The 14194-nt window shown below is 21.9% G+C and overlaps 3 protein-coding genes across 3 annotated transcripts; 2 read left to right on the top strand and 1 right to left on the bottom strand. All coding sequences in view use genetic code 6, as the record gives it.

Annotated features, from left to right (window-relative positions):
* Positions 1–988: 988 nt before the first annotated feature.
* On the top strand, positions 989–4352 carry TTHERM_000155257 (transmembrane protein, putative; the record flags this gene model as incomplete). Its single annotated transcript, XM_012796060.1, has 5 exons — positions 989–2999; positions 3158–3208; positions 3258–3451; positions 3545–4048; positions 4308–4352. The coding sequence occupies 5 exons, from the start codon at positions 989–991 to the stop codon at positions 4350–4352; spliced, it is 2805 nt and encodes a 934-aa protein (XP_012651514.1).
* A 187-nt stretch (positions 4353–4539) lies between these two features.
* On the bottom strand, positions 4540–4848 carry TTHERM_000155256 (hypothetical protein; the record flags this gene model as incomplete). Its single annotated transcript, XM_012796059.1, has 2 exons — positions 4540–4626; positions 4771–4848. 2 exons carry the CDS (start codon positions 4846–4848, stop codon positions 4540–4542), a joined length of 165 nt encoding a protein of 54 aa, XP_012651513.1.
* Positions 4849–6778: 1930 nt separating this feature from the next.
* On the top strand, positions 6779–11152 carry TTHERM_000155255 (hypothetical protein; the record flags this gene model as incomplete). Its single annotated transcript, XM_012796058.1, has 1 exon — positions 6779–11152. The coding sequence occupies one exon, from the start codon at positions 6779–6781 to the stop codon at positions 11150–11152; it is 4374 nt and encodes a 1457-aa protein (XP_012651512.1).
* Positions 11153–14194: the final 3042 nt, after the last annotated feature.

Below are 14194 nucleotides of genomic sequence, written 5' to 3'. Positions count from 1 at the left end.
ACTAAAAGGTACATTTAACTTTAAATTGAAAGTATAATATTCATTTTTGTTTGGCCAAAGATTAATTAGTAATAATTTTTGAAAATTTTATAATTAAATAATATCACATAAATATATGAATATTTATTTTACATATTATATTTAATTTTCTGAAATAATATTCAAAATTATTAAGAAATAAAAATAATTATGTAGTTTTTATTAGTGTTTCAATAGTATTTAAATTTATCTTGATATTTTAATTTAAAATAGCCAGCAATTGAATTTATCATGTAGCAACGCATAAAAAATTTACACATATGCAATTTTGAATTCTTATTTTAAAAATGTAATTATCAATCTACTTTTCTAAAAAAACAAACTTCTTCTACTTATTTTAAAAGAAAAAGTTAAAGTCTTTAAATAGCGAAAATATATTTAAAGATTAGTTAAGACTAATTTGTTTATTTTTTTATTGATTTAAAATCATAAAAAACTAATTATCAATAGTTCATAATATAAATTAAGAAAATAAAATCAATTAAACGTTTTAAAAATGATGAAAAATACATTTTTTGGATATTTGCTAAATATTGTGTTAATATAATTTTTTATTTAAGGTGGTTGCTCATCTTATTAATTAACTGAAATTTATTCATCAAGTATTTACAAATAATTTTAGGCGGAATCTTCTTCTTTATACTTTGAAGATATTCAATTAGCCAAAGATGTAGGACTATTGATTGTAAGATAAGGAAATAGATAACTTTATATTATGGATGAAAATAATTAACATCTTATTATTTTCTCTTAAAAATTTGATTAGGATGTATTGGGTTCAACTTTGGTTTCTAGAGACGCAAAATATTTGATTTTTAATATTTCTAATAAATTAACCATTTTCACATTTGATATTCATCAAATGTAATTAAGTTAAATTTACTAGGATAGCAACTCTTAACAATAAATAAATATAGCAACTTTAAATTAAAAGTAAAACAAAGTATATATGATAAAAGATTCAATTGATCTATATATTATTTCCCTTAAAGATTTTGCTATTTAAAAAGGTTAACTAGATTAGCAATAAGTTGTTATTTCCTTTTTTGTTTCTTCTGATGACTCTTGGATTTGTTTAAACTAAGATGCAGTCGGTATAATATTTTACTAAATTATCTCTTTAGGCTAGAATTAAATTTCGTTGAGACTTGCTTGCACAAATACGTTGGTTAATTACTATAATTATTTACTAATTAAAAATGGTTCTATACTTATTACTATAAACTATTGGATTGGTTTTTCAATTTTTGACATAACTGAATTAGCTAAATAAATAGATTCAGGATAAAGTAACATTGAAATGACTTCTCTACTTTAAAATTGGTGGATTGATTCTACTTATGCTCCTTATTCTAATGCTCTTGAAATAAATTAAGAAGAAACATTCCTTTTTGTAGCTTTTAGATCAGTTGGATTTTATATTTTTGACATATAAAATCCTTCATAACCTTAAGTAGTTTAGCTCATTTAGATATAAGAAGATATAATTTAAATTATATAATCTTATAAAAATCCCTATGTTTATATTTAAACTAAAAAAAGGATTCTGGTCTATAAAAAAGTAAAAGCTAATTTTCAAAACAAATACCCAAATTTGTTTAACAAGCATGCATCAATTTTATCAACTGTAATTGATACATCTCAAACCAAACAAATAAAATTACTTCCAGATAATTCACATATGATAGTTTGTTGCTCAAGTTATGGGTTGAATGTATTAAAGTTAAATTTAAATTCTATACTTTAACCTTTAGAAATTGTAAGTTAGATTAATTATTCTAATAAATTTGATAGTTTTTTGATATTTTCGAATGGTTAATTGTTAATTTTATCTGTTCAAGATCCAAATGGTTTTTATTTTGATATCTACAATCTAAGTAATTTAATTTCTCCTCAAAGAGTGGATAGAATTCTTTTGGACTATAAGGACATAAATTCAATAACCTTAAGTAAAGACGAAACACTGTTTATATTTTAAAGTGGTAATAACATAGTGTTCTATGAAGTATCTAGCATATAATTTAAATATCTGAATACATTCAATATTAATTCCTCTCCTATCGTAAAATAGAGTTCAATTGTTATTTTAAATGGATTCCCTTATATTTTAGTTTTAATTTAAGAGTAGTCAATAACAGCCATACAAATTAGTAATTTTAATAAACCTTAAATTAGTAGTGTATAAGAGTCACTCGGTGCTGTCTATGGTATATAAGGAACATATTAAAGCCATTTCTGTTTTATAGCTGATGGTTAATAAGGTATTTCAATTATTGATCTTCGCGAATTACCAAATATTGTAATTATGACAAAGATATCTTTAAATGGATATTAGGTGAATTTAAGCCTTTTATAAAATGATAATTATATTATTTCTAGCTAACAAAGTGGAGGTTAAATATAATTGATTAATATATTTAATATAAATGAGCCTTATATTATGAGCTAAACTTAATTTGAAAATGAATCATCTATAGCTACTGAAATCAGCCAAGATTTAAATCATTTATTAATATTAAACTCCCAAGGAATTAGGATATTACCTATTAAAACTAGCTTTCTTATAAATTTTGAATTTTCTTTATTACAAAATACAAACTCTGGTTAATAACAATAAACAATGTAAAGTACTGAGAATCTTATCTTAGAAGTAGGCTAAAATTTAATTGTTACCTTGACTTCTATCTATCCTCAAAAAAATGCAACAATTACAAACGCATATTTTGCCCAAAAAAATAAATTGTAAACTCTTCCTTCTTGGCTTTCTTTTGATAACCATTTAAATTAGCTATAGATAAATGTAACAAAAGAAAGTTTAACTGGGTTAATTCAAAATAATAATACAAATATATAGATAAAATTTAATAATGTTGTTTTTGTTACTAAAGTATAGCTTACAGAAACATCATTTATATATTAAGATAATAATACTGGCTCTTACATAATTACTGATGTATAAAGTAAATAAATTTTTTAGTATTTCAAAAATTACAACATACTAAATGGCTAAAATTAAATTTCAGATTAATTTTGCTAAAATGAATCATTTGATTTACCATCCCTCAGTAAGTTGACCATTTCTAACGAAGGATATGTTTTTATAAAAAATATTTTACAGAGTAGCGTTGTTTATTCACCTCTAAAGTTATTGCTTTAAAATTCTTTGAATGTAAACTTTAAAAATCCTTTTTAAATTATTAGTTCTGTATCAAAAATAGCAAGCATGTCAATTTAAATCGACAAAATGAGTGGAAAATTTGTTTTAAAAAATTATCCTGGAGTAATAACCTTATTTTCGAAAGAATAAGATATGCTACAATTGCAAGGTGACATTACTTATTTAAATCAGATTCTAACTCAATAGATTTAGGTTTATTTTTATAGCAATACATACACTAAAAGCAAAGTAGAAGTAATTTTAGATGATAAAATAAACTATTAATATGACTAAATTTTTTTGTATTAAGATATACAAAATATATTCTATATAAAAAAAAACATTTAGATTTAAAGCACTTAATCTCTTTAAGCTTAAGTAAATAGAATTTTCTCTGATTCTATCATCTACATTGATACTTTAAATACAATCTAATTTTCTTTCAACACATATGAATATACAGATTTTAAAGACCTCACTTTTTAAGCCTTTGAAATTAAAGGAGATAATTTAGTACCTGTAAGTGCTTAAACAGATCAAATAAGTTTCTTTCCTTAACAATTAATGTTTGTAATTAAACCTCAAATATCTGACTATAGTAATTAATTTTGCTTTATTGTGAATACTACAGATTCATACTCATGGGTTCATGATCAATTTTGTGTTAAAGCAAATGGTATATCTATGGTACTATTTTTAAACTGGGTGTTTAAATATTTAGGATCTACTTTATTCTTTTTAGGATTGTTAAAATACTGGTATCTTCTTTTCAACTTAATATTTGCTAAGAAAAATAAGTACAAAGAAGTTTAACTAGCTTCAGGCTAAGAATTTATTTAAAAAATAATCTTAGTAAATGATAGTTATATAATTTGCAAAAAGCTTTTCAATAAATTCAAACAATTCCTTAAAACCTAAAAAAAATAGTAAAAATATATTTAAAATTCTTAAAAGGAAAATATTTTATTTTAATCATAGCTAAATAGAGAAACAGATTATTCAAAAGATTAAGAATTTTTATCATTTTAAAATATTAACTCAAAAAAGGTATCAAGTCTAATCATAAATGTAAATAAAAAGTTAGATAAATGTATAAAGAGTAAATATAAAGGTGACTATGAAGAATTCAATTAATATGTTAATCCTCAAAACTTGATTAATATATCACAATTTTTTGCTGATTTTGAGAAATCAAACTTACCAATTTCCTACAATAAAAAGAAATTATTTCCAAAGTAATTTAAAAAAGATTTTGAAGATGAAGACAGCATTATGTATAATTGTATGTATGGTATTCTTTTAAAAGAAATACTTAATAAGAATTAATACTGTTAAATAATTTATCAATATATTAAAGAGTTTTGTAACATAATCTAAAAGACTAACTCTTTTTCAACTTTTTTAGTTTTAACCAGTATCAAATTTAATATCTAGAAAAAAAAATATAATAATGAAACTATAATTCCTGAAGTTCAAGTTAATCATTAGTTATTAAATGCAATAATTTATAAGCTATTTAAAGAAAATAAAAATAAAAGTTAACTTTAATTTCTAGTTGATGTAAATTTAATTACCTAAAACATTATTTCAGATTCGATTGGCCTCTCAAATCCTCCATAGAGTAATCTCTTTCCAAATAGTGGAGAATCCATACATTTATTAGATTAGGATATTAAAAAAATTGAATTATTTACAAAAAAAAAATATGTAAAAAATTAAATTTGCATAAAGAAATACGTGCCTTTACTTTCAAGAAAAAATTAGAACCTACCAATTTGGTTAAATATGAATATTAGTAGACAATTAATCACTCTGAATGGAAAAATTCCTAAATCAAATCATTATGAAGAAATAAAAATTTGCATTATTAACAATAATAATTGTATTATTAGAGAGCATACATTATAAATAAAATAAAATAAAGAATAAAATCTTTTATAGTAGGATGAAAATTTAGAGGAAACTGAAATTTAAAATTAAATCTAATTTAATCATAAAGGAGAGAGTCAATAATTAAAATACTCTAGTTTCAAAGATAAACAAAAATCTTAAAGTACACGATTTTAAAAATAAAAAAATAAAAATAATTTTAAAAATTCTAATTTGCTAAACTAACAGAATTCAATCTAAATTTTATCTCAAGAAAAACTTATTGATTCAGATTAAATGACTAATAAATAATTATTTTAAATAAATAGATCAATTTTAGTAAAATAAAATAAATTATCTCATCATAATTAAAATGTATGATTTTGTCATTTTAATTAATATTTACCTTATTTAAAACATAAATTATTTCCTCTTTTATACCTATTGTTTATTAAAAATATAAAATAAATAAGCGATGAATATTTTAAATTAATTGAATCCTAAAAAAATAAGTGGAAAAAATGGAGTTATTAGAGTAGAAAAAATATTAAAGCCTATTTCATACTTCTAATCTATTAATTTAGTTAATTATTAATTATATTTTTATTTATTTAATTAATTAAGATGATTAAATAATTATTTAATTAATTTTATCTATTATTTAAAATTTTGGAGGATTAAATTTTGAGTTTTAAAAATGGATGTTTATATAAAAGAGAGAGCGTCAATGTATGATAAACATGATAATAAAATTTTATTTAATTTAATTGATTAAGTAAATGCATAGTCCTCTTAATATCGAATTGATAATTTAAGAAATAATAAAAAATATATATATAATTTATATTCATTTTACATAGAGTTTTCTTTTAAATTTCCATTCAAATTTAAATTATATACAGCGCTCATTTTGGATTTAACAAATAATTTAAACGCTTTTTTTTGAACAATCATTAACAATAAGATCATAAAATAATCATTTAATTACAAATAAAAAGCAAAAAGAAAAACAAAATTAAAAAAAAAAGATAACAATTTAAGTAGAATTAAAAAAACTTATTATTTATTATGGTTTAGATAAACAAAAAAAGTATATTTACTTTAATCTTAATTACAAATTATTAGCTTTACTTCACAGTTTCTTAGGTTACTTAAGAAATTTATGTCCCTACTGTATTTAGGAGTTTCGATTCAAATTCGAATGAATTATACTTTAAACAAATTGCAATAGCTAAAAAAGTAGGTTTAATTTATTTTAAATAGGGTTTAAATACAATAAATGTTTTGGATGAAAATAATAACTTCAATTAAGTGTGCACTTACTAATCTATGTATTCTCTAAATGATAACTTCTTAGTAACTAATGATGGTCAATATCTAGTTGTTGTGCTTAATAATACTCTAACTATCCTAAGTTTTAATTTCTAAGCAAAATCATTTTAAATTGTTTATTAAGATGCTCATTAATCTCAATTTAACATTCTATCTCTTAACTATAAACAAGATAAAATCTATTTGATAAGAGATTAAGTAAATTTTTAGATTATTTCACTAGTAGACTTAAGTATTGCTTAAGGAATACTTAATAATTCATGGTAAATTTTGGATATGCATATTTCTTAAGACGAAAAATGGTTATGTATAAGCGCTAATTCTCAGGGCTTATTTTTTTACTCGTTTAACAAATTTAATAGCAATACGATTTAATTTTAAATGGTTTCTTCATGTGCTAAGGTCAATTTTTATCAGTTTATTCTTTTCAAAAATGACACCTATATAATTGGTTAAGACTATTTAAAAGGGATAAGTATATTTGATCTTACTAATTTCAATGATTAACTTGAGTAGGGAAAAACAAATATACTGCTAAATCCTTCTCTTTTAAATTGGTCGATGGTACAGGGTGGATTTCAATATTCATCTACTATAGAGATTAACCTAGAATAAACTTTAATCTATGTTGGAGCAAGATCATCAGGCATTTATGTGATTGATATTACTAATACTTTAAGTCCTGTAGTGTTCTAATTCATACAAATCTAAGATGACATATTTTAGTTAATCCTATCCTACAACCTCTCTTACTTATACTTATCAACTAAAATGAGTGTTTTTGTGTATTAGAAGGATCAGGCTAATTTATAGATGAACTATCCTAATATGTATAATAAGCATTAATCCACTCTATCTTCTATCTTAAATACACCATATGGTTGGAGAAGTCTTTTACTAAAAGACGATAAAACTCTAATTGTAACATGCAATAATTATGGAGTTGTTATTGCTTAATTTAACTAAACTAGTATTTAACAACCTTTATAAGTGTTAAGTACTATTTCTTATCCTTTTCTAACATATACTGATAATATCATGCTGTTCAGAAACGAAACATACCTATTAGTCCCTGTTTAAGATCCTGCTGGATATATTCTAGATGTATATGATATTTCTAACAAAGCTTCTCCATAAGTTGTACAGCGTATAGCATCTTAAACTTCTGCTTATATCTATTCTATGTCCAAAAATTATGATGAAACACTTTTTGCCTGCTAAATTTTAAATTAATTAGCTTTTTATCAAATTTCTGGTAATATTTTATTTAGCTTAATTTCTTCATATGAAATTCCTTTGTCTTTATCTAATAACTAATCTAATGATATGGTTATTTTAAACGGTTTTCCATATATAATATTGCTGTTTAGGGCAATATCAATATGTTCTTTAGATATTACCGACCTTATAAACCCTTTTATTGCTAGTAAAATTGTTTCTTTAGGAGCTGAATAAATAGTTTAAGGAACTTATTTAAAAAATTTTTGTTTTATTGCAGATGGTTTGCAAGGAATATCTGTGATTGATTTAGCTTAGCTGCCTAATTTAGTAATTATTTCAAATGTTTAAATTAGCGGATATACTAACTATTTAAACCTCATTATGAATGAGCAGTTTTTAATTACTAGCCAGCTTAGCGGAGGAGAATCAGCTTCAGTATCTCTTAGTCCTATTTAATCTCCTCAATTAATTAGTCAGCTTTAATATAAAAATGAATTCGCTGCTGCTTCCTCTGTTACAAGTAACTCTACTTTTTTATTTGCTATAAATGCTGGTGGTGTTAGGATAATTCCAATAAAGGCAAATATTTTTATTCACTATGAATTTTCATAGATTGTCAAAGATAATACAGGTGTTGTAAATCTAATAAGATTAAAGCAAATAGACTAAATTCTTTCTGTAGGTTAAACAATTTAGATAACTCTTAATCCGCTTTATCCTATCTAAGGATCACAAGTAACAAATGCTTACTTTGTTAGTAATGGTATTTTATACGATTTACCATCCTGGATGGTATTTGACATTTATTAAAGTACTCTAACTTTGAGTATTACCAAAGATTCGCTTACAATAATCAGCGCAGATAGCTAAAAAAAGAGTGATATTACAAAGTAGACAGTTGTATTTGTAACTAAATTACCTCTCTCGCAAAATTCATTTATTTTTAATAGTGAAATTACAGATAACATAGTAATTAACCAAAATATGAGTGAATAAATTTTTTTAGCATATAAAAATATAGGAGTAATAAATCATATGAACTAAGTATCTGACCAATTTGCTGAAGATGAGACTTTTACTCCTCCAAATATTGATGGACTTAATTTAACTGATGAAGCATTAGTGAAAATTTAAAGAGTTTTGTAGATGAGCTTAACTTATTCTCCAGTGGATCTACTTTTATAAAAATCATTAAAAGTAGATTTCACATTAGAAAATAATTATATTTAATCATATTCGCCAACTGCAAGCATTTTATTTATTATTAACTAAACAGATGGAAAATTTGTTAATAGATTATATTCAAGTGTGGTAACTTCTTTATCTGAGAAGTAGGATTAAATTTAATTATCAGGAAATATTAAAAGCTTAAATCAACTCTTATAGCAATAAATTTAAATATATTTATATGATTAAAAAAATACTAACATAAAGATTAATATTTAGATCAGTGATGGAATAAATAATGACTTTAGCAGTGAATATTAACTTGATTAACTCTCTAAAATACTTTAAGTTAAAAAAATTATTTCCATCAGCCCTGAAAATAAGCTCTAAATATAAGTTAATAACTAATATCCTGAATCTCAGATTGATATAGATAGCTAAGTAGATATACAGTTTTCTTTTAATACCTACAATGATGCTAGTTTCAATGAATTATAATTTTAAGCTTACTATATAATAAATGATAAATAATAAGTATTAACTATTTAGTAAAGCGAAATATAATTCGCTCCTCAGTAGTTTAAGTTTAATATAAAAACATCTACTTAAGACTTTGGAAGAGAGTATTGCTTAGGTGTAAATGCAACAGATTCTTATTCTTGGGTATTTGATTCCTTTTGTGTTACAGCTACTGTCATTTCATTCGAGGTGTTTTTAAATATATTTATACAAGTATTAGGACCTTTACTTTTTTTCTTAGGAATTTTTAAGTATTGGAATTAATTTTTCAATATGCTATTTAACAACAAAAATTAATTAGGCTAAAAGAAAGTTGTAGAAAATAAATAATTTGTCTTAAAATTCATAGTAGTAGATGACTGCTATACCATAGGTCAAAAGCTTTTCAACGAATTTATAAAAAACCTCAAATAAAAAAAAATTCCATAAAATTTAACAATAAATCAATAATCTACTATAAATAGTTGTTAATTAAAGAGTAACATCCTCAAATATAGCTTGAAAAAATTTGAAACATAAGAAAATAGCATTTATTTGAATAATGAAACAGATATCAGTGATCTTTTCCCATTGAAAAGACAGAATGTCTAAGCTCAGTCAATAATTAAGAGAACAGTAAGAATTTTAAACTAAAAAAGTTTTCGTATTAGAGAAATAAACTATAAAAACTTTTAAAATTATATCACAAATAACTAAGAAATAGATGTTAAATCTTTTATAAACGATTTACTTATTTCTAATAAACCTATTAGTTAATAGGGTATAACAATTCATCCTAAATAGCTATAGAATGAATTAAATGATTCTGGGAGCATTCTATATAATTGCTTATCTGGGCTTCTTTTTAAATAAATTCTAAAATTAGACAAACGTTCATTTATTGTTTACTAATTCATAAAGTTAATAGCATAAATATGTAATAAAAAGTCTTCAAACTAGTGGACTTAATTTGTTTCAGAATCTAATCCAGTCTTAAAGTAGAATCATAATCAACAAGAAGAAATCATCCCTTAAATTTAAATAAAAACATAAAATTTAATCAAAATTATTAATATTTTACTAAAAAGTATGAAAAAAAACATATTAATTAATTTCTATGAACTAAACTAGTAAACTATTTTTAATGAATTGGGAATAAATATATCCTTAATTTTAGATAACATCATCTCAGACGCTATTGGAGTAGCAAGTCCAACAAACAGTTCTCTCTATCCCAATAGTGGAGAGAGTATTCATCTTTAAGAACACTAAATTAAAAAAGTATAAGCCTATGTAAAATCTAAGAATTCTAAATTTTTGTGTCTAAAGAGGTTACTTAAATTGGACTATCAACCCCTCTTCTCACGCAAAAATTAATAATTACCATCTTGGTTAAAAATTAAAATTGAAAAATAATTAATTACTCTTTATGGAACAGTACCTTCCAGAAAATGTAATAAAAAAATAAAAATTTGCATTTTCGATAATAACAATTGCATTATTCGTTAAGTTAACTTGAAAATAATAAAACAGTATGATGAAAATTTACAGTAGAGAGCTTAACGTGATATATAAATATCTGACTCAGAATAAATATAGCCAATATTTAAAAATACTGAAAATGATACTTTGGATAAGTTGTCTCCAACCATATTTGAAAGCAATGAAACAGAAGGTAATTTAAATAAAAAATAAAATGAAAAACATAAATTTAAACTGATATCATATGGCCAATATAGAAATATAGCTGATTCACCCAAAGAAATTCATTAATGTAAAATTAAAAATAACAATATTTAATAACTAAATAGAAAAATCTAAAAATCAGTAAATCCATTATTATATCAAACTGAAGATTATATTATTTGATTTTATTGAAACTTGCCACTATATTTATTAATATATCTAACTATTTTAATAAATACAGATAAAATCTATTTTATTTAATCATTTAAAATAATTAAATAGTATATTCATTTATTTTATTAGTTTGTAATTTGATAAAATATTTATTTTTAAATGGTTATATATGTGTACTTTACTAAGAATAATTTGCATTTAAATCAAGAGTAAATCATATAAATTTATCTTAATGAATAAAATTAGAAAAAATGCAGAATATTTTTAGTAGATAACTTTCTTAAGTAATTTTAATTATTGCAAAAATTTTCCTAAAAGCTTGAATCATATTAAAAATTATATATTATTAAAATTATTTATTTATTAAGTTTATAGAAAATTAAAAAAATTATTTTGACATTTTAAAATGAATTAAAAAATTATTTTACATGATTTATGTTATTTTTTGACAAATAATTTAAAAATTTAAAATTTATACATTATTACAATAAATTAAAAAACATTTTATTCAATTTTAAAAAAAAAAATAAACATTTTTACATACATTAATTATCAAAAAATTATTATTGTTCTACTAAATATTTATTTCCTACTACAGAAATAATTATCAAAGAATAGCAATAGTATAGTATATTTCTATATGTTTGCGGGCTAGATTAAAATAATCTAAAAATATACCATAGAATATCAGTTAATTCGAAATCCGCTAAGTTGCAAATTTTACGTAAAATTTTTGCGAGATATCCAAATAAATTAAAATTTTTATTATTACTTTGGTTAACAATATCATTAAGTATAAATTACAGAAAATATTATTTAGAAGTAGTTTAAAATTTAATAGTTACCTTGGCTTTTTCTATCTATCCTCAGTAAAATGCTGCAATTAAAAATAGATATTTTACAAAAATATAAATTACAAACTTTTTTCATGGCTTTATTTTGATAGCCATTTAAATTAGCTCCAACTAAATGTAATTAAAGAGAGTTTAACAGGGTTAATTCAAAAAAATAATTCAAACATATTGATAAACTTTAATAATGTTATTTTTTTAACTAAAGTATAGCTTACAGAAACATCATTTATATACTAAAATAAGATAATATTCTGGTTTTTATATTATAACTGATGTATAAAGTTAATAAATTTTTTAGTATTTGAAAGATTACAACATACTAAATGGCTTAAATTAAACTTCATATTAATTTTGCTAAAATGAATCATTTAATTTACTATCCTTCAGAAAAGTGATCATTTCTAACGAAGGATATATTTTTATAAAAAATATTTTACAGAGTAGTGTTGTTTATTCCACTCTAAAGTTATTAATTTAATATTCTTTAATCCTAAACTTTAAAAATCCTTTTTAAGTTATTAGTCCTGTATCAAAAATAGAAAGCATTTCAATTTAAATCAACAAAATGAGTAGAAAATTTGTTTTTAAAAGTTATCCTGTATTTAATCCTATTATTTTTAAAAGAATAAGACATGATTCAATTGTAAAGTGATTTATTTATTTAAATTAGATTATAGCTCAATAGATTTAGGTTCATTTTTATAGTAAAACACACTAAAAGCAAAGTAGAAGTAATTTTAGATGATTAATTAATTACTAACATGACTAAATTTTTTAGTATTGAGATATAAAAATAAATATTCTAAATAAAAAAAAACATTAAGATATAAAGCACTTAATCTCTTTAAATTTAGGTAAATAAAATTTTTTCTCTCTCTACCAACTAACTATATTGATGCTTAAAATATAATCTGATTTTATTTCAACACATATGAGTACACAAATTTCAAAGACTTCAACTTTTAAGATTTTAAAATTAAAGGAGGTAATTTTAAACCTGTAAGTGCTTTAACAGATCAAATAAGTTTCTTTCATTAAAAGTTAACGTTTGTAATTAAGCCTCAAATATATGACTATAGTAATATATTTTGCTTTGTTGTAAAGGCTATATAGATTCATACTCATGGGTTCAAGATCAATTTTGTGTGAAAGCAAAAGGTATATCTATAATACTATTTTTAAACTGGATATTTAAATATTTAGGATCATCTACTTTATTCTTTTTAGGGTTATTAAAATAATGGTATCTTCTTTTCAATTTAATTTTATAAAGATAAATAAGTACAAGAAAGTTATACTATATTCATTTTAAGAATTTATTTAAAAAATAATCTAAGCTAATGATAGTTATGTAATTTACAAAATACTTTTTAGTAAATTAAAGCAATGTAATTTACAAAATACTTTTTAGTAAATTAAAGCAACTCCTTAAGATCTAAAAAAAATATTAAAATTATGTTTAAAATTCTTAAAAGGAATGTATTTTATGTTAATAAATACTAAATAGAGAAATAGATTATTCATAAGATTAAGATTTTTTATCTTTTTAAAATATTAACTCAGAAAAGTTATCAAATCTAATTAGAAATGTAAATAAAAATTTAGATAAATACATATAAATTCTTTATAAAAGAGACTATGAAGAATTTAATTTATATGGTAATCATCAAAATTGGATTGATAAGCACATTTTTTTTACTGATTTAGACAAATCAAACTAATTACCTACAACATAAAAAAGTTATTTCCAAATTAAACTATAAAAGACTTTTAAGATGAAAATAACATTATGAATGTATTATTGTATGTATGGTATTCTTTGAAAAGAAATACTTAATAAGAATTAATATTGTTAAGTAATTTATCGATATATTAAAGAGTTTTGCAAAATAATCTAAAAGGCTAATTCTATTTCAATTTTTATGGTTCAGACAAACATAAAATTTAATATCTAGAAAAGTAAGTATAATAATAAAAAATAATTCCAGAAATGTAAGTTAACCTTAAATTATTAAATGCAATTTAAATAAAATAATAATAAGAGCTAAATTTAATTTTTAGTAGATATATATTTAATTATCTAAGACATTATTTCAGATTCAATTAGCCTCTCAAATCCTTTTCAGAGTAATACATTTCCAAACAGCCGAGAACTTATACATTTATTAAATTATGATATTAAAAAAATTAAATTTTT

Source organism: Tetrahymena thermophila (genome assembly GCF_000189635.1).
Source record: "Tetrahymena thermophila SB210 genomic scaffold scf_8254776, whole genome shotgun sequence".
Classification (NCBI taxonomy): domain Eukaryota; phylum Ciliophora; class Oligohymenophorea; order Hymenostomatida; family Tetrahymenidae; genus Tetrahymena; species Tetrahymena thermophila.
The sequence above is the reverse complement of the archived record's forward strand: the minus strand, read 5'-3'. Positions and strand labels throughout refer to the sequence as shown.